At 33.2% G+C, this 25,572-nt stretch overlaps 3 protein-coding genes across 4 annotated transcripts in view; 2 read left to right on the top strand and 1 right to left on the bottom strand.

Moving 5' to 3' along the window:
* Positions 1-19,822, top strand: part of LOC119071112 (putative inorganic phosphate cotransporter) — a 33,409-nt gene extending 13,587 nt beyond the window's left edge. Inside the window, exons 1-8 of one of the 2 annotated variants that reach the window (XM_037175758.1) lie at positions 4,665-5,856; positions 10,686-10,867; positions 15,314-15,650; positions 15,717-15,943; positions 16,018-16,167; positions 16,239-16,371; positions 16,614-16,855; positions 17,413-19,822. In XM_037175758.1, the coding sequence (XP_037031653.1) occupies positions 5,760-5,856; positions 10,686-10,867; positions 15,314-15,650; positions 15,717-15,943; positions 16,018-16,167; positions 16,239-16,371; positions 16,614-16,855; positions 17,413-17,607 (1,563 nt within the window). In that variant the 5' untranslated portion in view covers positions 4,665-5,759 and the 3' untranslated portion in view covers positions 17,608-19,822. Of the gene's footprint in view, positions 1-4,664; positions 5,857-10,685; positions 10,868-15,313; positions 15,651-15,716; positions 15,944-16,017; positions 16,168-16,238; positions 16,372-16,613; positions 16,856-17,412 lie in introns of those variants that run through there. The other variant, XM_037175759.1, reaches the window with a different exon arrangement.
* Positions 19,823-21,314: 1,492 nt separating this feature from the next.
* On the bottom strand, positions 21,315-21,704 carry LOC119071403 (mannose-specific lectin-like). The gene has a single exon (XM_037176281.1). The coding sequence runs from the start codon at positions 21,702-21,704 to the stop codon at positions 21,315-21,317; it is 390 nt and encodes a 129-aa protein (XP_037032176.1).
* A 1,688-nt stretch (positions 21,705-23,392) lies between these two features.
* On the top strand, positions 23,393-24,740 carry LOC119071119 (ADP-ribosylation factor-like protein 6). Its single transcript, XM_037175768.1, has 5 exons — positions 23,393-23,626; positions 23,722-23,926; positions 23,994-24,070; positions 24,127-24,451; positions 24,511-24,740. Exons 1-5 carry the CDS (start codon positions 23,526-23,528, stop codon positions 24,676-24,678), a joined length of 876 nt encoding a protein of 291 aa, XP_037031663.1. The 5' UTR covers positions 23,393-23,525; the 3' UTR covers positions 24,679-24,740.
* The last annotated feature ends 832 nt before the right edge of the window (positions 24,741-25,572 follow it).

The following is a 25,572-nucleotide window of genomic DNA, read 5'->3' on the forward strand; positions in this document are numbered from 1 at the left end:
TACCTACACTGCTTAAAAAAATATTATTTGCGATCTTTGATGACTTGACAACATATTATGACTTGACAAATTATTGTCGTTGATTTATCTTTGCACATTGTTTCCAATTTCTAATTATGACGAATTGACGAATTTCTAATACTTAAAATGTGTTCGAATGGTTCAAATTCCAAAAACAAAAATGCAAACTAATTTTTTAAATTGTTTTATCAGCAGTTTTAATCGACGAACGAAAAAAAAATGTGATATACCCAGTCAGGCATAATCTACAACCGCTGACTTATAAATGACTTGAACGATTACGAAATAAACGAAATCGAACCAAAAAAAATTCCATTTAATTTTAGTTGTAGTCAGATGTTGAAGTGAGTAGCATCATGCGTTTCAAAACAGGTTAAGGATAAAATTTGTTGAGCGTCATCGCCAGCAGAGTATAACACAGCGAAAGGTATTTACATGTACGATTTTTCTTGACTAATAAACATGACAAGAAATGTAATTGCTTTTTAACGATAAATCTATTGGTCCTATTAAATGTTTGTGTAGATGTGACAGTTGCAATTTTTTAACGGCTACATTTAATTCAAAATAAAGAGAAAGATTTGCATATGATTATGAACGGTTAACAGTGAAGATTTTGTTTATTTATTTGTTAGACTCACACACACATACACAAGTACGAGTGAAGTGTGAGACCCCATGCTGCGAAAGGTTCCCTTATATTAATAAAAATTGAAAAATGCATGCATCGTATGCATTTGTATCGACTGAACAAGAGTTTGTATTCTGTTAATTCGCAGAAAATTGGTGTGGTGTGTTTTCTAATATGAATTTGTTTGTTTCTTTCCCTTATTTCCGAAAAATCAACTGAAATGGGATACTACCTGAAACTTTTAATTCTTGTTTAGGCATACCAATCTGTATTAATGTTCTCTGAAATGTAACTGGTGATTTATTTTAACGATTTGCTTCATAAAGTCTGTTAAGTAGAGACCTTTAAACATGACTGAAAACGTTTAAGTCATAAAAAATCGTTCTTAGTCATTATCAGCTGTAACAATTTCGTTGGATGGATTTTTAAATTTATTTTTAGAAACAGAAGCAGAATATGACGCAACAGCAGTGCAACAGTTTATCGCAAGTTTCTCTCAATAAAAACAACCTATTTTTGAGAATGTGATGAATTATGAAAATTCCAGCCACATGCGTTGTCCCGATAGGATAGCTTCTGGATGGGGCGGGCGACAAAAGCCATTGTCAATAGTCATGACTATATAGAAAAGAAATGTTGAAAAGTGGAGTTTTAGTGATGATTGTTGATTCGAGACGAGGCCAAGGGCAGTAGTCAAATGAAAAACATGACTTCAGTTTCATTTCGTCAGATGACATGAACAACAATAAAGTATATTGCAGCCTAGGGGTTATAAGTGAAATATAATCCATTACACAAGGTAGTAACATCCTTTCGAATTCTTGTTATTGGGTCAACGAGAGATGTCAATTGATCAATCCTCATAAAAGATTAACTAAAAACGCTCTACCTTAATCCAAAATATTCAATTACTTACGTACATGTACCAAAAAAATATGAAAGGGATCATCAATCAATTTGACCTATTTCAATTGCGTGATTATGCACAAATTCTTTTTTTCTGTTCGAGTTCACCAATTATACAAATCGTTTCGATAACCTTGACTGAGACATTGTATATTAAAATATTAGCATGGTATAATTCTACCAAATCAACGTTTTTTAACAAAATGTCTCAATAAATTACGAATTCTTAGGTGTTCATCCAAAAGTAAATTACAAACATTAAAATTCATGAATATCCACTTAACTAATAAAAAAATGTCGTCATGCGTACATGACGACATGTGGTTGTAGTGTTGCTATGCTACGTTGGTACTGACTTAACTATTTGCTAATTGATATAAATTTTGCATTATTTAAATCGTTAAAAAAAATTCCTCGCTAAAATATGAGTTCCTTCTTCTTCCATTGATAAATTTGAAGTGCGCTCGTAAATTTTTTTCTTCCATCTTATCAATTAAACTTCTACGTAAAATGACTTATAGTAATTGCTTAAGTAATCGTAAATTACTTTAACAAGCACGTGCTTTTCGATTGAAGTGCTAATTATCAGCATACATTCAACATTTTAACGAGTATCCAACAGTAAAAATTTTCTCATAATTTTAAGTTATTTTCGGCTAAAAATAAATGACAAACCTCCAAAAAAATACTTTAAAATCGAAAATATTTTGGGTATCATCGGAATTATCTATTAAAAACTGAATCAAAACTGCCCATCAGGTTTATTTTATCAGTTACTTAGCCAGTGAGACGAATATGACTGAGCAAATAATTTTTTTTGTTTCTTAAGTCTGATGATATAATACGCTGTGTGTGAGGCACATATATATCCACTGAATGATACTCATATACGATCGAGTTTCTTGCGTTCTTCTTCGTTTTTTTTTATTAAATTTATGCGCACGCTTCTATCACGAAAATGTTCACGAGATATTGTTATTTCCATATTATGTGGATAGTTTCGTTTTACTTACAAAAAAACCGATTCGTCAAGATAAATTTAGCGATTTGCAATACGAATTGAATGTGGTAGTATGGTGTGGGGTTAAGTGTATATGTGAAACCAATAACTCTGTAGGTGTTAGTATTGATTGGAAAAATGTGCACGCGTGCAATTGAGCCACACGTGCGTATATCCACTATTTTCAAACATGCACAACTTTCAGCAGATGCAATAATTGATGGTGATGTCAGTTGTGGAATTCGTCAGAATACAGTCGATAGTGACTAATGAAAATTTATTTACGCATGTGTTACAGCACGTATTACGTACACAAAACAGAAAATTGTGTCCTGAAAAAGGATCTCTCTATCTTCATGGGTTGGACAAGGGTAACAACACAATCTTTGTGTGTTTTGCACCATCACTGTGACTCATGACGCAATTCCAACGATAATGACTAAAATTATATAATTTGTTGAGATATAAGCTTTGGACAATTATTTACGACAAATTAAGAAAGATTTATTGCTGTTTCATTGTCATTGTCATTGTCATAATGACTTTAAACTTCGTTATTTAACGTGTATGTATCCATACTGCATCAACAATGCATGTATGAGTTGAGTGTGTGCTGCTGTATGTTTCTAAATAAATATAATTTATGTTTTTACTACGAATCGACAAAATATTGTGAATAGTTGTTATATTGGTATTGTTACGTAAACAGTACTAAGTACACACATTTTACTTAAATAAATGGCAACGACCTACCAAGAACTGATCTTTTTGAAACATATTCTATGAATGAATAGGATATCGGAAAGATCATAAAACCATTTCCTTTTTGAAATGCAGTTCCTGTTGATAAAACGAAAAATTCCTTTTTTTCATTTTTTTTTTTTTTTTGCATAGCCAACAAACGTGACTTTAATAGAATTCCTCTTGGAACGAAGTAAATTTCATCGGCAAAAGTCATGTGTATACCTGCATGATTTGGTAACCGGCATGATGTATACTAATGAACGTATGAACAAGACAAGCTGTGTCGTTCTCGTGTTTTATGAGCATTTTTTATGATAAGAATTCTGTTCGACGATAATTTCGCCAAGATTTGATTTTGAGTGCCCAGTCTAATAAGACACATCCGTCTGATTATAGACACGAGGAGATGTGACTTTTCGGTGTAATAGTACGGACACTCATCATGACGTTAGTTAAACATTGAGAGAATTCTTAGTGAGAATTTCTCACAGAGAATTCACTCAATTGATTTTTTGATTGGGTGGGTAAACCAAAATCTACGATCTCCAGATAATCGACTTCAAACTTAACATGAAGACAATTCTTACACAGAAGATGAAGGAACGAAATTTTGTAAGAATTTGGAAATGAGTTCATACTAACACACCAGTCTGTACTATTTGAAAAAAAAAAATCGCATACACGAACACATTGTTAAGTCAATTCATTCGTAAATTTTCATAGAAAAAAAAAACTTTCGTCGACATGTGGTTTTTCTTTTTATTACAAAAAACATAGAATCGGAAGACGTTCCACTTTGTCAACCTGAACACTCGCACGACTAATTACAAACTGTATGTTCGCTGCACGAAAAGGAAGTGAAATGAGAAGTGGATCAATTTAGAGACTTGTCAAAATTTACTGAAACGGACGAAGAGATTTTTTATTTTAAAAAAATGCGTGCTACATGGATGTACGCAGATAACATTTTAATTATTAAAATGATACTTTGAATTGATAATGAAGAATGGTTTGTCAGTGCCACATTCATGTTTGCATCAATGCACCGCACGGAAAGTGAATGATATTCAAGCTGTGTAAACAGATAAGTTAAGTAAATAAACTTACTCAATTTCAATAACTTCAATAACCACACAACTTCTTCCCTATCTACGTGACTTGCGAGTGCAAATATCATTGAGGTTCGTGTGTTAAACAATCACCAATCTATATATATATATATATATATATATATATAGGAATATACCTCTGTACAAAAACATTTGGTGGTATAGTGTGCTGCTCTCGTATACCTAATTGTAAATATCTGAAATACATTTAGTCATATCACTCGTTGTGGATGTGACTTGTTCGGCTGTTCGGTTTAACGATATAATATAGTTGACGATACTTACAATATTACATATAGTTATATTTACTCAGTCGATACAGACTTCTTATCATTAAGAGGTTGAGCTGTTTTTTTTCGTTCATGTGCTCGCGCATACATTTGTAAAAAAAGTAGCGGCTTTACACTGGTGTTTGTAATCGTAATTATATTTTGAATCATATAAAATAACCAACACCATTCGCGTAAACACCATACTGAACAAGAGATAATCAAAGCAAAGTGCAAGAAAAATTAGTTAATTTTTGTGCTTAAGAAAATTAAAAGTTTCGATTTGTTCAATTCGTCGAAAAGGGGAAAAAACAGTTTCTGTGGTGATAAAAATAAAGTTGAAAGAAACCAAAAAAAAAATATTTGTCGGCTGATAATAATAATGAACTTTAAAATTGAACTTATGCATATCAAAGTAACTTACTCGAAAAGTTATATGTGTAGTGTCACATAGTAACTTCAATCAAAATCAAATTATTATTTAATTGCCGGAGTTTTTATATTTTTTAATTTTTACTTTTAGTTTCATTTAATTTTTGTGATCTTAAATTCGAATATTATCTCATTACGCATCCAGCTAAGAAATTCGTGTTCTTTTTTTTTCACATTAAACCGCGACGTATAGTGCTTATTCTTACAATTCTGAAAACGTGCACGACAATACATACACGGTGTGCGATTAGCATTTAAAATAAGCCCGAAATAAACTGTGATAAATTGGTTAAAAGCCGACATCATAAAGTCCAATAAACAAAAATAAAATAAAAAACAATTCTTTCCCGTAAATTCCACATCAAGATCGTAGTAACTTTTAACTTAAAGTGTTCTTAAATCGGGCTTCGAATGCATCCGAGAATGTCGTAAGAAATGTTTTGGCATAAAAGTGTTCGAAAAAAGTAAAACAAAAATTTTCCGGTTTTTGGAAAGTGCACAATCAAATTTGTATCTGTGATTTTTTTAAGCTAATTTTCTTTGTTTTGTAAGTTATATCTCTGTGTTTCAAATATTCTAAACGGTTAACATTTTCAACGTTCCTGCCGAAAATAAAAATAAATAAAAAAAAAAACAAATTTTCAACAATGGTTGCACGTGATGAAAATAGAAATCGAAATGGTCATGTTCTCGTTTGGGAACAGACCGATCTGGCTAAGGAGGATAGGAATATCAAACCAAACAGTATGTACCACTTTCTCAGTTCTCTTTTTTTCGTTTTGTACATCGAATCATATTTAATTATCTCCAGTTTTTAACTCGTTGACTTATACTAATTAGAAGAAAAACAATTTTCGTCACAGTGACGTCAATTATGTTAACGAAAATGTTCGTATTACCGGCTGATCGGTAATGAGATCACAAGATAGAAAAGCATTTACCATTTCTTCCGCGTAATGAGTATATTTTTAAATAAAACACACAAGTGAAGCTGACTTTATGAAATCATGGATAGTTTACGAACTCTTTACAATGTATATATGTGGACGCAGTATGTGTACTCGGTGGGGAATACTCACAAAAATATTTAATTGTGAAGGTGAAGAATGAAGATGAAATTCTTATTCTGCTGAAGGAACAAAACCTTGCTGACATGGACATCCTAAACCCATTTTTACCTACCATCTAAACATAGTAGATGCGTTGCATTTTAACGCACACACTTCCATCAAGACTTTCTTCTTTTTAATCATGTGAAAAAGTTAGAATACCCAGACCGTTCCTTATTTGTCATCCAGAAAACAAATTCTACGATCGGAATTCAAAATAATTCACTGATCCCAGACAAATTAGAAGGAAGGCATGGCATTTTGACCAATAATGTATAATACCAATGTATGAGTCAAATTTGACTTTTTTTTAACAATGAAAGTTCAATCGAAAGGGATTGATTAAAAGTATTTTTTACAATTCGACTCAGGATTAATGTGACACTACATTGTCTCCTTGACAGTAAAATAATCTATTTAACTAACGAGCTGTAGTTTTGTCGTCACCCACTGTTACAGAGAATCGAAAGTAAACAATACGTTTACAAAGAAGAATGAAATTGGTCCATTAAACGAACCACTGGGGTTTATTATAAGTAAAATGGTTTCATTTGTTATATCGTCGTCGCATTGACCCTATATTTTTGATTGATACTGATTGAAATTTTGGAGAACTCTTTCATAAATGCATTTGGTGAGTTTTAAAACCAGTAATAGTTCACTTCACTTGGTAACTAACATTTGTTCTGACCCGAGCTGATAAGAAATAAAAGAATTCGGTATTAATGTGCACAATTCTTAAGTTGAGAGTATATTGTAGAATCTCATTTTTTTTAAATTCCAACTGAAATCGAAAAACAAAATTTTTATTTTCATAAATTATTTGTCAGGTTATAAACAGAATTGATATAATCATGAATTTCAGAGACAAGAATTCGAGTTCCTCGTATAGCATCAGTATGGGAACGAACATTTTTAATATATCATCCCACATTCGTCGAAATATTATTAAAATTAGAAGTAAAAACTGTATTTATAACATATAATACAAGATACGAGTCGTTAATCTCAAATCTAATACATTAATTTTGTATGCGAAGTCGATTTCAAAGTGATAAAAGTCGTCGATTGCTAAAATTGCAAATGTTTATGACTTTATAAGATTATTTTTATAAATACCTTTATGCCATTGAATAACACATCGTAAATGCTGACTTATACATGCCGAAGATCGAGTACGGCCATAAAAAACACTTAAAGTGTTTCAGGTATATTAAATAATTGCGTCAACTTTTTGTAATTGGCCGAATTTGGGTGATTTGACTATCTTGAGTCTTTTACATTGAAATCGTTTACAATTTGGCATGATTACCACAGCATTTGGTTCATTTTTTTGAGGTCATTATTCTGTTCTGGGAAATGTCCAACACGTAATTGCAACAATTTATGTAGCAGCTTGCATTCGTATGATAATCAATCACGGTACAATTTGTATTCAGAGGCGTTCAGTTTCGTAAACTTAAATGTGCATTTCACTATTCCTTTTCGCCGCGGCGTCTATTTGCTCAAATTCATTTGTCGAACACTTCTAAAGAGTGTCTTAGAAGTTGCCAATATTTTTCAATCACTTTTAGCAATTTGAATATGTCTGAGGAATATTTCAAGCTCAACGAGTCCTAGAAAAGTGTTTTCGAACGCCTTACACCTGTTACTGTCATTTCAAATTGTCTTGTATTTACGATATCTATGCACTTGGCTGCTTCGCAAAATTCGTTGTGAGTCACAATCGTTGTCGTAATTTAACTAATTTTTTTTTGGAATTCTACTGGTAAACATTTACCAAACCATCAACTGTTTACTTTTTGTAGCAATGAAAATGGTTTTATAGTTCTTTCGTTCGGATAAACAAGCGATGTATACATCAACATCACAGACATAGCAAACCCTTCAGTTAGTCAGATAGTGATAGCAGAGCCATAAAATATTTCATAATTAATTTTTGCATGGGCTTTTGGTAAATGTCAGTTTATGCATTTGTTTGATAAAAGCTTAATTCTATTTTTAGTAAGAGTATAGCTATAATGCAAACAACAAGATTACACAAATAAATATAATTCAACGAACTTCGTCTTTCATTTGATTAAGCGCCTTTATGACTAGTTGTTAAGCTATTTTTTATAGACCTGATTTAACGATTTGTGTACATGTTTAACTATATTCAACACTCAGCTCTACAGAATGACCTAAGACTATTTTTTTTGCGACCAAAAAAACTTTTCGGTGTTAATCACCTCCCATACTTGATTTATTTGCATAATTCATTCTGGTGGATCGCGTATATTTTTGACAAATTTTTCTTGCTAAAATGTGATGCCACAAAGGTGGGACGTTCGCTTTGTCTATGAGTAATTCATTTTTTTCATTCAAAGCCTAATAAATGACTGTACATTAGTGTGAATTTGGTTTCACTTGCTAGTAAAAAGTCCTAGTGAAAAAATAAAGTCTCAAAACTGCGGAAAAGCTTATCCATCTGTAATCATTAAATCTAGTACTTCACTTGTTTAAAGTATCGAGTAGTGCTTAAAACATATTCTTTTCCTTCATTTGTTTTAACCCTAGTTTTAGTATATATAAGACAGATCGGCCATATGTTTTCGCTTATTTTTGTCGTTGCTGTCGATAACAAATCACTAGCCGTTTCTGAAAGACTTTTTAACTATGGAGACTTGATTTCAATCTGCGATTTACATTGTTATAACTTTACATAACAAGTGTTTCCACGTATCCACCATACTACAAAACTTTAAATTTGTGATTTTCTCACTTCTAAAAGTTTTCCTAATGTTCCTAGAAGAATTGTACACTTATTGCCAATGTCATTAACAATATTTATTGTTACAAGTATTTGTTTAACGCTATTACAATTTACGATGTACTTCGCTAATAGTTTCCCTAAAAACTTATTTCTCACATTCAAAATTCAATTTATTCGTCAAAGTGCTGTCATCAATATTATATGAGGAAATGCATTTAATTATATTTTGGTGGCAACAAAATGTTGTGTTGTTATAATTCGACACACGAGAGAGAGAAATGTTTATAATAGAAACGTTACATATGCCCACTCTAAAGTATATTTATAAAAAAAACGACTCATGTGATTTGTGTGAAAATACTTAACAAAAATAAACTGCTGGCTTGTCTCTAAACTTTTCTGTGTTGACAAATTTCAAATGAAACGAATTTGATCTTTCAATTTTTGAACGATGTTGTCGGTGTTTTTTTTTTCTCTCTCTTCATTATGCAGATAATTACGGGATTCGAAAGGAAATCCATAAAACATTTTCTTTCTGCAATTATTGAATTCGATTTTCTTCTTTTATAGCTTAAACTGTCTACGAATAAATTGTTCTAAGAATAGAACATCTTCTTTGACACAAATATTTTCTCCTTGTCGATTCGCATCCAATGTCTTGGTCAGCTATAATATTTCATAGCCATCATAAATGAATTAAAATGGAATAATTACAATAAAATCGATTAAGTTTTATTGAAAATGAACATCACTTCTCACATATTTTATTAATCGAACAGTGCAAAATGCGGAGTCGAAATTCAATTACAAATGCGATACAATTAGACATAATCTATTTATAGCTCTGATAGTTTATGTTGGTTTTATTTTACGCGCTTATTAGTTTGTTCCCATGGTCAGATATATCATTTGCTGGGTCAAATTTTATTGACGATAAAGAATTACTACTTTTTTCTCGCAACAAGTACAAAAATATGCCGTCAACGAGACAGGACATTATAAAGATGAGTTTATGATTTGACATGAACTTATCAATAATCATGGAGTGCGTTTGCAATGTTAATATTTATTAAATAAAAATAAAAAATTGCGAAACATAAAGTCTCCATTATCAAATATGTATTACAGTCTGTAAATTCAGTGTGTGTCCCTGAAATATCAAGAGTTAACATTAATGGTTTTTTTCGTCGAACATATAAATATTGTTCTTATCAATGTACAATCAATAAAATGGATTAATTTGTAACGAATAGCGTTTCATATCAATTTTCACGGCATCGTTTCATGCGATTCGACAAATTTGAAAATCACAAAATTATCTTAGAATAATGTTCTTCGATTGCTATAAATCAACTCTTATATGTCAAGTAGGAGCTTACGCGGAGTGTCATGTTGAAAATGATACATTGTTTTGTGTGATCAATGTCGCTCTGTGAGTTTCCGGTAACAAGTATAACTTACCGGATGATCACATTGTCATGAAGGTTGACTCGTGTGACCGGAAAATTGAGTCACGAATTTTACTTTTGGTAGAAAGTAGTCCCGCTAATGTACTAATTGTACCCGGCTAACTCCAATAAAGTTAGTCACTTGTTGTAACACGCAATCAAAAATAATTTATTTACCATAAAAAGTGTAGATAAAGTAATCTAACAGTCGAATTACCTACATCATCAGAACTAATTATTATCTTTTTATCTATTCAACAGAATGGTGGGGCACACGTCATTTCGTAACTTTTATGCTGTTCCTGGGCATGGCAAATGCTTACGTAATGCGAACAAATATGTCTGTAGCTATTGTTGCAATGGTTAATCACACCTACATCGATGAGAACAGTCATGGTGAAGTTGTCGACAATGAATGTCCGGAGGTTAACTACACCGTAGTGGTAAGTTCTAGTTTTAAGCCGAAATATGTAGTCAAAGTTGTCAACACATCGATTTGCTCACAGCAACAGAATCATAATGAATCACAATCGGGCAATATATTTTTATTGAGAGAGAGAAAATAACAAATTGCACATCAATCAATCGGCCAAATTTAATCAGCTAACTATAGACTTGTGAGTTGATCAATATTGATTGTTAATGCATAAGTCAGAGGTTTGTAATAAATAAATAAAATAAGAGGCGATGATTGGCAAATTTTAGTTATTGCGTCCAATTACGAATAAATTTTTCCAAATAATTCCTAGTAAAATTTCCAATATTCCCTTAATAATGTTGATTGCCGAAAAGCGCTTCTATCATATGGAAACAAAATCATTAAATCTATTACTTCACTTAAAGTGTCACCCAGTGTTCGATGCAACATCTTTTACTGCTTAAGTTTGAAATCTGTTTTCAACTGTATAATAGAACAATAATCAGAGATCCTCGATTATTTTTGTCATCCTTGTCGATAACAGATGACATTGTACTTGTAGTACTTCCGCCATTATGTTGATCTGAAAAGATAATTTTCATACTAAAAAAAATTTATCGAAATTCAAAGAAGGAATCAAAGGAATGCCAACATTCCAAAACTGACAGAGTCAACATAAATCGTGGTGACTCGCGTCCGGCTGTCAGTTCTTCTTACATATTCTATTGTTGATTGACATTGTTTGTATACACCGAAATAATGAGCTAATTTTGAGAAAATTTTCATTCAAAACATTTTTTGAATGGAGAAGCTAATTAAATTTAATTGTGTGGAATATTTTTGCAGGTCTTGTCTTAAATTCAAATGACCTTCAAGACTTATGCGATTTTCAGTTGTACATACACATTGTCAGTTAGCTTAATAATGGTAATGATAGTCGAAATTGTGATGCACATTTAAGAACTAGATCTGAATTGGAGGTTAAATTGAAATTAGACCATATGATACTACTATAAAACCAGAATATTCACAGTCCAATTACTTACAAAAAAAAAATCCAATTTACAAGGACGTTTTCTTCATTTTTCACTCCATCGTTTGTGCAAGGTACAATCGACACTCCCTAACCAGTGCCAATGCCAGGTCACGGTCAATCTAAATTAACATTCAATAAAAGAAAAGTCTGCGAATATAACAAAAACAAATTGTCGTTGTAAGGCTTCAACAAAAGCGTAGTTACAGTTAAAGCATTGTCCACTGGTAATTTACAGAGCTTTATTCATTGTATTGATGTGACATCATAAGATCTCTTTATGCCCCCAGTAAAAAAAAAATTGTAAGTGAGACTTCTCAAAAGCCTAACTCGAACGAATTCAGATTTCTCAGTTCTCAGCTTCATACAAAATTTTCCACACTGAGACAGTGAGAAGTCTGAATTCGATCGATTTAGGCGTTGTGAGACTTTTTTTTTTACTCGGGATCCTCTTTGCGTTTGTGAAACGTAACATATTGATAATCGATGATGCAGAATGATTCAATCTGCTAGCGAAAGGAAATGCGCTCTGAAATTACTGATGTTCTGTCTAGTTTTGACTTTTGGTTGAAGCTACTATATTCCACACAAAAATTTGAAAGTACGTGCGTAATTTGATATCAAGAGTGCAAACATTCTGCGAAAAATGCCAATAAATTGCTTTGATAGCTTTTATTTCGATGTGATTAATATTTCCTCAATCTCATTGTTAATTTTGATTACTTTCTGGAATTCCGGTTTCAGTTACAAATATTTATTCCGTCATACCACATTCTTAGCACAATTAATCATTTGAGTGGTGAATAAAGCAATTTGTCGCAAGATCAAATTACAATTTAAATTTGTCATTTATCCGCAGTAAAATTCGTTCGTTTTTTCCACACTTGTAACTATAGTGTATGATTTCACAAAAGTGAAATAAAATGTGCTTAGTTTTACAAACAAAACACCTTAGTTACATTTATGTGTATATACATATACTGTGCCTCCATTCAGAGTTCATATAAATTGCAGGTACACAGCACCTTATTAGTTGTTTACTTGAGATAAAATTACAAATATTTGTTTGGATATGGTCTTGTTTTCCATGCGGATTATATATCTCTAAGCTAAACACCTTTTTTTATTGTAATGGTGTTCAGTGCGCTCGGTAATGCCAAGTCTGGCAGAATATTTTAATTTATTGTCTGTCACTCAATAATGATGCGATAGAAAAGTGAAACAATTTATTTAATTGGGCAAATATTACATGTAGTAGCCAGACACGAGACGTTTGCTGAAGGATGTTTGCGATTTATGGATGTGTATAATGTTTTCCACATTGTTAATTTTATTTTATTTTGTGTTGGACAATGTTTAATCTGAGTAAACAATTCGAAGACCTACTGAATACAGTCGGAACTGTATGAGCGGAAGCGTTAGATTTCCTCTTGTTAGAGAAAATAATCTTTTCAATTTATTAGACAATGTTATTTGGATCCTTTGCTTATATTTATTCTTGTTCAAGGTATTCGCATCCTTTTTGTATGACTCTAGTATTCATAATTTTCTGCTATTTCCTACATTCAAAAGGTTCGATGCACTACATGACGACCGATCTTTAGGAAATTGATAAGCTCTGCAGGAGTTCACGTCTTTCGACGTTTTGCATTAGATGCTGTTCAAAAATACCATTTCTTATAAGATCATTGCATTATTGGTACTGATACATTGAGCTACTAACACTAGATCTTTTTACACACGAAAAGATTTTCATTTAGGTGAAATTGTCGTGAAGATTCAATTGATGGTCTGCCGTGAAAAGAAAAGTGTTTGTGCGTGCATCACGACATTTTGTTGTCACTTTAGTTCTCCTATTCATAGCCATCACCGACAATAGTCGTTTAAAAAAAAATGACGATACAAACCGATGTTCTGGATAATTTGGTCTTTTATAGCAAACATTTGTTGAAGCAAATGAAGTAAAAGATTTTACATCAAACTGTTAAAAATACTTAGTTTGTAAGATGTAACAGATTCAACATCTGTGATACGTATATTCTTGAGTTTGGCTCATCTACGTCAGTATACAAAATCATAAGCTAAGCAAACATAAAATTCGCACAAATAAGCAGTGCGGTTCTATGATGATAAGATGGCTATACTGCACATTCATTTACACTCCTGATGTTTGTAATTCACCACTTCACTGTGTAGAATCCAAACCCACTAAAGTTATCATCACACATCGAAAGCAAACAACATCCGTCGTCTGACTCACATTATAATAAGTTAAGGATTCCTGTTTTTCGATTCGAAAACTCATTAACAATAACAAAATTATTGATGATTTAATCCGTACACAAACATGGACTTATCGTTCTACAGTAATTACATTTTATACTAAGGCGAAAGTAAATATCTCCGATAGAGAGTGTTGTATATGGGAGTATTATTTAACATTTGGTCAACATATGCAAAGGTTACCAACATCCATTTAACCGATAAGAACATTTCAGTTCATTTATTAATAAAATATTTGGATAAGTTTTTTTCATTCATGTTTGCATTTCTTTTACAATGTGACGACTCTCGAGCGTACGTTAATATCAAATTACATAAGAGCTGCTAAAATATTAAGCAAATTTCAACTGAAAATACACTTTTTTATCATGATACAAATTTATGTTCAGCAAATAGGATTTTGTTGCATTCGTAGCACATTGTTGCAATTTTCTGTTTGCTGTCAGTATTTTCAGACGTTCAACTTTAAAAAGGAATTAAGACTGAGTGCTTTGCACTCTTTTCACTGAAGCGTGATGCGTTCAAAATTTTGATTTATGCCGTAGATGATACACCACCAGTCACTTTAACCATAAATCCATTTCACGTAATATGTTTACTGAGTAGATAGTCAAAAGTTTATTAAAATCGGCGAACGTAAATCCGAACAAACAAAAGTCTGCAAACGCAAAATTTTGGAGAAATGTAGCTCTGAAAATTTTACCTATATTCAACGGAAAGTAAGGCCACCTGCCAGTGCTTCTGGTGCATACGGACTTCAATCATTACGATTTTTGTTTCTCAGAGTTTTTAGTATTTATATTCATGAACTCCAACTTTCTGATTTTTGTTCTACAGAATTTTATCCTCCCGAATGATCACTTCCCCTCGCGTATCAGATTACTGGATCAATCAATGTACATGCCATCATCTTCACCACGACATTTCATTAATTATACTTTTACACAAATAACGAAATAACTGACTGATATTACTGAACTAAGGCCAAATGCAAGCTTAGAGCGATATTGACGCACAAGACAGAAGTAAAACTAAATTTTGTAATTCATCGTATTGAGATAGTTAATATCAATTCTCTCTTAATACTTCAACATCACGCCATTTCCACGAATTAAGAACGAACGAATTAAAGAGATTTTTTGTTTCCAATTTCAGCATCATGAACAGGATGGTGAATTTAAATGGGGTTCCAGCTTACAAGGTTACATCCTCTCATCATTCTTCTATGGCTATGTTATAACACAAATTCCATTCGGTTTAATGTCGAAACGTTATGGTGCGCTTAGGTTTCTCGGCTATGGCATGCTGATAAATTCAGTGTTTGCATTCTTGGTGCCAGTAGCTGCCCGCGAAGGTGGTGTAGTCTGGCTGTGCATTGTCCGTTTCATTCAAGGCCTGGGCGAAGGGCCCATTGTACCGTGTACACATGCAATGCTTGCCAAATGGATACCGCCAACCGAACGATCTCGTATGGGAGCATTCGTATATGCCGGTACGTGTATAACAACTGTTTGGTGAAACCTAAATTCCATTTTAAAAATATCTTTTGTTTGTACAGGTGCTCAATTTGGTACAATTGTTTCAATGCCGTTGTCTGGTCTCTTGGCTGAGTATGGTTTCGATGGCGGCTGGCCCTCGATTTTCTATGTATTTGGTGTAGTTGGTGTTTTGTGGTCGGTTGCATTCATTTGGCTCGTGCATGAGGATCCATCGTCTCATCCAAAGATGGATGAAAAGGAGAAAAAATACATTTTGAGCTCACTATGGGGAACAGCTAACGTTACTGTATGTTCAATCAATATTGTCACACGTGCCGCAAACATATTTGTTAATTTTACGCACAATTTTAATCCATACAGTCACCTCCAGTGCCATTTAAGGCAATTTTGACGTCACTTCCATTTTATGCAATTTTATTGGCGCATATGGGTCAAAATTATGGCTACGAAACACTGATGACAGAATTGCCGACATATATGAAGCAAGTGCTACGATTTTCTTTGAAAGAGGTAAGTCGTCGCACATCAAAGTCTTTCTGATAGACCGGAAAAAACATTGAATTTCATCAATAATTTTGTAGAATGGTGTATTGTCTGCCCTGCCATACTTGGCCATGTGGATATTTTCCATTGCCATTTCATTTATTGCCGACTGGATGATTTATTCGAATAAGTTTACTCATACGTCAACCAGGAAGATTGTTAACAGTATTGGTAAGTGTGACATTTATTGGGCGAGTGTTTGAATGTTTAGATAAGCGTGCTGCAAAATCATCACTTGACTTAAGCGTAGATTAAAATGTAATTAAAAAATTGAAAAAAATAAAAATTATTCGAAGAGATAAGACAAAACTCAAGAATGTGATTGAAGGCGATGCATATTTTGTCAGCATTATCGTATTTGCAATGTCATGTTCCGTCGAACCCATTTCTAATTTATTTCCATTAATTTTTAGGTCAATATGGTCCAGCGGTTTGCCTTATCATTGCTTCGTACACCGGCTGCAATCGTGTCCTGACTGTACTCATTCTAACAATTGGTATGGGTCTCAATGGCGGTATCTATTCCGGATTCAAAATCAACCATTTGGATATAACGCCACGATTCGCTGGTATTCTGATGTCATTTACAAACTGTACGGCCAATTTAGCTGGTCTTTTGGCTCCCATTGCTGCAGGAAACTTGATTGAAGGAAATGTAAGTCGAGATTCTGGTCTTTATGTCCAGTTGATGTAATATTTGACTGGGTCGTCGATTCGGTCATTTTTAGGAAAAAATTAATTTGATTCATGAACAAGATGATCGATTGATCTATAATCTGGTCTTGTTGCTCACAAGTTCTTTTTAAATGCAATCATTCCATGGTTTGAGTACTTTGCGTCGCGGTTGAGCTATTTTATTGAACAGAATTTACTGTCCACTGTTGAAAGCATTCTAAGTGTTTGAAATGGTCGATCCAAGTCGGGTTTTAACTAGTTTTCAAATCCAAATTTAAACTCTAGAAATTACGACGTAGTTTAACTATTTGAACTGAAAAATTTGGCTAAAAATAAACATTTCGTTCAGTAAAGCAAATTTTCACGTGAACCATAAAATAGTCATTGATTGGTCAATGTCCTTGAACATTTCATTAGTCTTATGATGATTGCTGTTGCCAGTTTTTAGTTTCAATTCCTGCAATAACAATTAAACTTTCAAATGAAACCCTTCCGCCATCCAACTAATTGCATTTACGATTTATATTCATATTTCAGCCATCGATGGCCCAATGGCAAATTGTTTTCTTCATTGCTGCCGGCGTGTACATATTCTGTGCAACATTCTACAACATTTTCGGTACGGGTGTGAGACAACCGTGGGACAATCCATTAAATGATGCACCCGAACCGTTGCATGCGAATGACGTACGAAACGGTAATGGAACGGCGACGCACGAAACGCGACAATAATTTAATTGTTTTATTATAATAGATGATCATGTTGTTGTTGTTCTTGATATGCCTCTGTTTTGTTTCAAATTTTTTTTTTAAATCATTTTTAACACAAAACTAAAAATAATTTTTTTTTTGGTAAATTTATTTGGAAGAAAATTACAGAAATTAATTTGTAATTGTTAATTACGTGGTATGTTTGTGAATAAAAGAAAAAGAGAAACAAAGTTAATCGATAAGATAATTAAGAAATGAGAACAATGTTAAAGTGCGATGATTTATGAGAAATGGAATTGAAAGAGAGAAAAATGTGAACAGAAAGAAAATTGAAAATTATTTAAAAGCAGAAAAGAAAAATGGAAAAAATAGTGAGATATCCTAGATCCGTAAGGTATAACTAAATAATTTAAGAGTAAATTTTTCAAATTGAATGATTTCTTTTTTATAATTTCCGTGTGCTTATCGAATTGTTTGATTTTAATAATTTATAAAAAGTGAAAACATAATTTGTAGTTTAATTACTGAGATATGAAAAATTGTGGCGAGTCTACGAATAAAAACGTTAAATTGTTTATTATATAAAAGTGAAAAAAACATAAAACTGAAAAGGATTTTTTCGTTAAAATAGGAGTGATTTTTACTCAAAAAGAAATATTTTTATAAAATAATTTAGAGCAATGCGTATACTGTGCTGCTAAGTCTACATTCGTGCGTTGAGAAAAACTATAACCGGAGATTTATGACAGATATTTTCTGCAAAGGAAATTCTGTGTACTAACAGGAAACAATTTCTCTTCGAAAATATGTTTTGAATGCAATAGTGAACACTCATAAGCTTTAGAATCAGTGAACAGTTTTGACAACTTCAGGAATAAGCAACAAGCTCTGACTAATGCGGTCTCATATACCGCAAAAATTATGTTCGAAGAAATGAAGTTAAAGATTTGAAATCAGTATTGTGGAAATACTTAGATCAAATTGAAGTAATAGATCCGATAGTGAAACTGTTGATCTGTTAAAGGTTTTCTTTTTGCACACCGTCGCAACCGTTTCGTATAGCACCACTTTCCGAAGCAACTCTTTCTACATAAATATTTTTGTATTTTTTCCTCGAAGGCTTGAGTTACAACATCTTGAGAATTATTTTTACTTGCGATGTTTTATCAAGCGTTATGAGCGCTCGATTGGAACAAAGTTTTAGATTTATAAATTTACGACATCTGTGAATCTTCACGAAGTAGTGATACTGGAGAGTCACTAATGCTCTAGTTATAAATGTTCAAGTTATGATGTTGTGAATTCATCTACGGATTCCCGCTCTATTCTACATAGCTATTGATCTCACAGGATAAAATGGAAAATTAAACTCGAGAAAAACATTCAATTTACCGACATTTTCTCATGGCATTGGTTTAATTCAACGCCAGAATGTAGACTACATTACAACAAAGTACGTTTGTGCTTGCTGTTTCCACAAGTTGAACCCACTATACCAATAATATTTTCATAAAATTAATTTTTAATTCAGTTATCGTCCAGCCAGTTTTAGTGTCATAGATAATGGATAACCCCATGAATAGTCTGTTCCTTATTGTGAGTTAAAAATTTTCAAATGGGGAAATAATGTCAAGGAACAGAAGTGCAAAATGTAATAAAATCGCTCGTTGATATCAATTAAATTGATATGGACATTTTTCAAGGTGAACATAGAAATATTCATCAAATTTTTCGTTGGGACGGTGAATGTTTATAAAGAAAGTGAAGGTGACGAATTGTAACTTCCATCATTGACTGCGATTTCATTTCATGTTAGATAATAACATTACACATAAACGAATGCATTAGATTGAATGGAATGAATTGGATTAGCATCGCCTTCGATGACGAAAGTTATAATGTTTGAGATTTGTTCATCCGAAAAATGACGCACAGTTCGAAGAGGATATCAATAAAAATTGAAAATAATTTTTTCTTTATTCTATAGACATCAGCAGTAGTTTTACAGTTTATTTTGCTTTTGTGATAAGTTATCTCTTTAAGTTTTTTTCCTTCTTTTTAAGTTTTATTTGACAGAAAATCGTTTCTATCGCTTGAATAGTTCGATTGAAAAACCAAGAATCGCTGCACATATCTGTTTTCGTTTTAGTGGAAAAAAAATTTTCTTTTTGTATCTGTACATAAAATACCATTTTTTGTTAGAAAAGAAAAATAAAACAAAACAAAGTTACACCATCAGACATTTGCCTTTTCCATTTGGTTGCAAAATATTGTGTGTTCTACGGAAGCAGGAAACACTCTATGAACCCGTGGTAGAGTAAAAAAATTAATTTAGTGAAATTTCAGCATGAATTTGCTTCAGCTGTCTTTCAGCTGATCCACACAAGTCTTTATACGGTTTTACCACCACCACGCGCGTGCTTGTAGCAACTTCAACTGTATAAGCAAGTTCATGCTCAAATTTCACTGCTTCTGACTGTAGGAATAACGATTGTTTTTGTGGGCTTTGCATTCCCAGCCGCAGGTAAGTTCTTCAATCAAATCTAAAAATATATATTTTTTCACTTAGGTTAGGTGCGGTCCAACCTGGGTATCAAAACTTTCACGCCAAACATATCGAACGTGCTTTTTCCTCTCGTTATCTATATTTAAGTGTACGGCATATTTCGTTTTCATTTACATTGCCTAATCACGTAAAGCATTGTACTTACGAGGTTCCAAGTTGTTATTTGACACCCCACTTATCAAATACACAACTTGTAATCTCGGAAGTAATATACTATTACAATTCATACGATTTTACTGCCTGTCCCATGCGAAAGTTGAACATTACATAGCAATATGCCCCCTACGGAAATGATCGATTACATGTGGAATATTTTCGGTTCATTTTTCGTGATGTTTTATGTGAAATTCGTCTCTCGCGTGTGGTTATCAGTAAACCAGAATACATTGGATGCTACTACATACATACTTCAATAATTCAGAAACAATTTTGTGATAACAGCAAACTCACTCGTACGTTTTTGAGCAAATTGCTTCGGTAAATATTTTTCGACAAGTGTAGTTATATACCTCGCCTTTGGCTCAGAAGTCTACACTTGTCGAAAAGACCGTTACCAAAGCTTGCTGCTCAAACGCACAGTTTGTTTTCATCATAAAATTGTTACCTCATGTAATGAATTACTTCCGAAGAATCCAACGTAACCTACTATTACATACTTCAGATTACGTATCTGACGTCATTTCATTTGTGGTGAAAAACGTTTCAGGATTATTGGTATGAAATTGTTGGTGAGTGTTGGTGACCATTTGAACATATAGAGAAGGTAATGCAAATCCACACTGCACATTATATGTATTGGCAACATACGAATTTCACTAGAAAATTAAGAGCCGATACTTTTGTGATCCTCTGTGAGTTTGCATTACCTTCAGAGTTCATGTACTTTGTTCGGCTGGGGCTATAAACTTCCCACTAGTAAAAACAAACTAACAAATTTATCAGCTAAAGGAAAAAGATTAATACATTCACCCATTGCTACGTCTTCTAAAGAAGAACTTATGATCAAGATTTTCGCAAAGAGGTGAACCTCGTCTTCTACATCGTATGTCCAAATTTCGGTTAACAAGTTAGGAACGTTGCAAGTCTATTCCTCTGATTGTTGATGGAAATTCAATAATATTCTTCGTTTTCGTTATTTACAAATTCTAATTTTATTTTGTATCTAATTAACAGTTCCTGTATGCCACAGGTGCTTAAGAGCTTTATTGTAAATAACAAAATTGCGATCATCTTGAAATATCAAATTTTCACCGCCTTTATTGGCAGTATGACTGTTCCACACTGGAACACCAGCTCGTGAGTACAAAACCAAATTTCCGTCATTTTGGAAAACAAAACTATGTCCTATACCGCCTGTTCCTGTATGCCATAGTGGTTTATTATTACCATCGTAGATCACAGCATTTCCGTCCTCTTGAAACACGAAACGTCCATATTGCACATTGCACTGAGTTCCAATTGGTATACTTTCAGTCGCTTTCCAACGACATTCGGCTGATACAGTGGAACATCCGACGACAACAATCACCGCAATTAAAACATACGATTTCATTTTGAAATATACAATCACTCTCAATACACTAAAAAATTGCTGAACGAGCTTCCAGACAGTTACTGAATGTGTACTGCTTGAAAACTGAATTGATATGCGAATTTATGGGATCGCGACTTCTTATCGTCTTCGTTCACATTTATTTTTCAAAAGTAAAGAAAAAGAATATTTTGTTCAGGGGAATCACACTCGACTCTAAAACATAATGTGTCCGCTGTTGTACACCGCTCTACACTGTAGAGTCTACGTCTATTATTTAACGTTCTGGAGTTCCCCGTTATTTTCTTATATTTACAACGATGTCAGCTTACCAAAAAAAAAAAAAAAACGACAGCAACATGAAATGATCGTTGTCTATCTTCAAAGACGAAAAACACACCATTGCACATAACGTTTAATGTGAATTCAATTTACAAGCATTACAACAACAACCATTTTAATTTTGATGAGTTGTTTTACCTATACCCATTTATTTTACCCATTTGTATAATGTGGAACATGGACAGGTGGAACTTCGAGTCATCTGTCAAGATATACTCCAAAATTCCAAAATCCGGGACAGATCAACTTTTTTAAATCACTGTCCTGGACTCTCCACGCACGCTAAGGCCAGGAATTGACAGAGTAATTTGTCTCTTTTTTAGTATTACGGTGGTATTTTTTGAGACGTGCTGCATAAATACAGCTGACAAGTGATCTTTTGGCAGTTTCCAATAAATTATCATGCCCGCACGTTATTAAGCGGGCGTGACGCAAGTCCACTACCAAAAAATGTTTAAAAAAAATTGTGGACAGTGGAGCATATTTACAGCAACTTTTTGACTTCTCCCCTTAACTTCAACGACCCCCAAACAAAGATATCTGGAATCTAGGAATCCATATGAGTTCAACGAGCTATCACACGTTACTGCAGCTTCAAAATTGGCCGATATATTGAACTTCGAAACATTGATGTTTGTATGAAAATAAGCAAAATTTCGTTTTTTCAGATAACTGAAATCGCCTACGTTAGTTAGTTACTTAGTTAGTTTCTATGGAAAAGTGGTTCCAGCAACTCCTAAACGTTTCTATAGATTTTCCTGAAATTTTGATTATAAGCTAATAATGACCCTAAAATAAGAATGGAATGGAAGGCCATATAAAAGCCAATTTGTATGTGTGTGTGTTTTGTATATTTTGGTGCATGATATGGATGGTAATGTGGTGAAAGGTGTATGTTGTTTTTGGATGTGTTTCTTTTCGGAAATTGTTTGGTCGGTTCCCAAATTTTAGGATGACAGATGATTCCTCTAGCGCTTCCATCGGATTTTTTATGGATCTGGGTTATATTCGACATTAGTGAGGTGTTCCAAGGTTGGTTCCTAAATTTTGGGATGACAGATGATAAGTGGCAGATGTTGAGGAACACATTGTTAGGAAAAGAGAAGTAAACCGAATCATCTGCCACTTGTGACGCAAATTTCTTTTTGTAAAATTTTCTTTCACAAATTTCCTGGGTCAATTTTTTGTGGATAAGAATTTTGCGTACGACGCACAATTCGTCACCCTCAACGATATCAGTTATTTTGTAAGTATAATAAAGGACTTGCGTCACATTTACCCTTTAAGAGTTTTTTGTATGATTCTTAAATACCACAACCACCTCGACTAATATTCTAACGATGTAACCTGAAAATGACTTGGAAGAAATTTCTAGGACCAACATTGACTGCACTAAAATTATAACGACGACATGAGCACTGCGCAGGTGTTAAAATGAAATGTAAATTTTATGACTTTCTATAGCAACGGTAAAAATAACCAAACAAACATTACCATGTGATGAAAATAGATCCAAAAGATTCATTAAAACAATATTGTGAGAATATGGGAAATTGTGGAGGTTCTTGTTGCAAATGCAAAAGTTTTAAATCGTTCACCGGGTAAGCATTCTTTAAGATAATGTATATGTACCTGTACCACTGTATTAAGTTGTTGTTTTCTTTAACGACGTCTCGTCTTATGTTATGTATTGCAGTCCTGTGTCTATTTTGATACTTGGTTTGGAGGGATCGGGTAAAACTGAAATTGGCTATTTTCTGAGTAAGAAACAAAGACTGGATTTTTCACAGACAAACGGTTCACAAACTTACCGTTTTAATGTAAGCACTACACCTGTTAACTTGAATGAAATAGGCGGATCAGCGGATATCCGATCGTTATGGGTTCATTATTATAGAGAAGTATAATCAAGCTAAAAGCAATTTACATGAGCATAAGGCAATTAATAAACATTCTATTTGTCGTCAGGCTCTTGGTGCCATATTCGTAATTGACTCATCCAACTTTGATTCATTTACAGTCGCCCGTTCATTATTGGCTCAACTGTAGGTTGTTGTTTTTTTAAATATACCACAAAAGACATAATGAGACCCAATTTCAGCTACCATAACAAATACATGAGCGGAAAGCCAATTCTAATTGTAGCAAACAAACAGGACAGCAATGATTTCGTGGACATTATAGACATTTCGAGAGTATTTTCCATTGAGAAATTAGCTAATAAAACAAGAACACCGACACTCATTTGCTCGTCTGGTACAAATCAACGAAACGAATTGTTAGATGGTTTGGAATGGATGATTCAACTAATATTGGACAATATAAAAATCATACGAAATCGAATCAAATTCTTTGACACAGTTTCATTGAGTCGATTCAGCGAAAGAACAATCGATCGACCAAGGACTAGTCGTGAAAGACGAATTGTAAGTTTTTGCACAATTTTGAAGAACACTGGCTAAACTAATCTTGATGAATGTTTTAGTTGAAGGAAAATATGCAATTAGAACGTCCTCAATCGGCTCCGTCACAAATTAAAATTGGTAATACGTATCTGGTCAATGCATTGCCTGCGACACCAATGATGAGGAAACGGCATGAAGAACTTAATGTGGAAAATATAGAAAATGATGCAAACGTTGAAATTAGTTGATCGATTACAAAAAAAGACACGTTTCACATTACGAAAAGGATGAGAAAAACTAATAAAATAGAGACGAAGAACCCAGGGAGTAACAGATTTTATGATTACGTCGCACGTAACAGGAATAATGACGATATCGAGATTGAGTCCGCCATTTTTAAACAATCTGAGCCTTTGTACGAAACTTTGGTGAAACATTTTATAGTTCAACATTGAGTTCTCAGTTACCAAATTTTTGTAATGAAATTTTCTAAATTTAAATAAAATGTAAATAATTAACTTCGTAGCTCGTTGCAAATTTGAAGGAAGCTGCGCGCGCACACTAACATTGAACATAGACTCCAGCAGGCACTACTAGTACAGACCGCAAAGGTAGGTATTTGTAACCATAGAGAACGATATTTAGCTTTCTCCTTCACCATTAAAAAAACATCTAATTTATTAGTAGTATCAACGCACTGTCTTGCTCCTCGTTCCCTAACTAAATTAACACCAACAACAAAAACAAACACAAACAACAGCCTGATTACAACAGAAAAATGAGAGCAAATAACAAAAAACGAGAGTAAACAACAAAAACAAACAGAGCTACTTCAGCTCTTCCCTCCAAATTTCACGTTAAGTGATTCAAGAGAAAAATCGCTGTTTCGACCTCAGGTGTTAATAGCGGTCCCAGGCCAGCGTGGTCTGGCCATCGTCAGTTGCTCTAAGAACACCCTTCACAAGACAGCAGCAAACGTTTGACTTGAACTGGTATTTTAAAGTTTGCATGAAAACGTTTTACCATCTACTGATGGGAAAGGACATTTCAGTGAAAAGCTACTAAAAAAAATTTCCATCTCGCAATCAAAGCCATCAAAAGTTCCAACAAAAATTCCAATAAAAATCTTTTCTACGAAATTC

The sequence above is a fragment of the Bradysia coprophila genome (assembly GCF_014529535.1).
Source record: "Bradysia coprophila strain Holo2 chromosome IV unlocalized genomic scaffold, BU_Bcop_v1 contig_144, whole genome shotgun sequence".
Lineage (NCBI taxonomy): Eukaryota > Metazoa > Arthropoda > Insecta > Diptera > Sciaridae > Bradysia > Bradysia coprophila.

Bases quoted from the DNA above. Each gene is read 5' to 3' on its own strand.
- LOC119071119 (XM_037175768.1), top strand. From the start codon at position 23,526: ATGAAAATAGATCCAAAAGATTCATTAAAACAATATTGTGAGAATATG. The intron at 23,927-23,993 runs GTATAATCAAGC...ATTTGTCGTCAG, and splicing joins GGGTTCATTATTATAGAGAA to GCTCTTGGTGCCATATTCGT. The intron at 24,452-24,510 runs GTAAGTTTTTGC...TGAATGTTTTAG, and splicing joins CTAGTCGTGAAAGACGAATT to TTGAAGGAAAATATGCAATT.
- LOC119071403 (XM_037176281.1), bottom strand. From the start codon at position 21,704: ATGAAATCGTATGTTTTAATTGCGGTGATTGTTGTCGTCGGATGTTCC.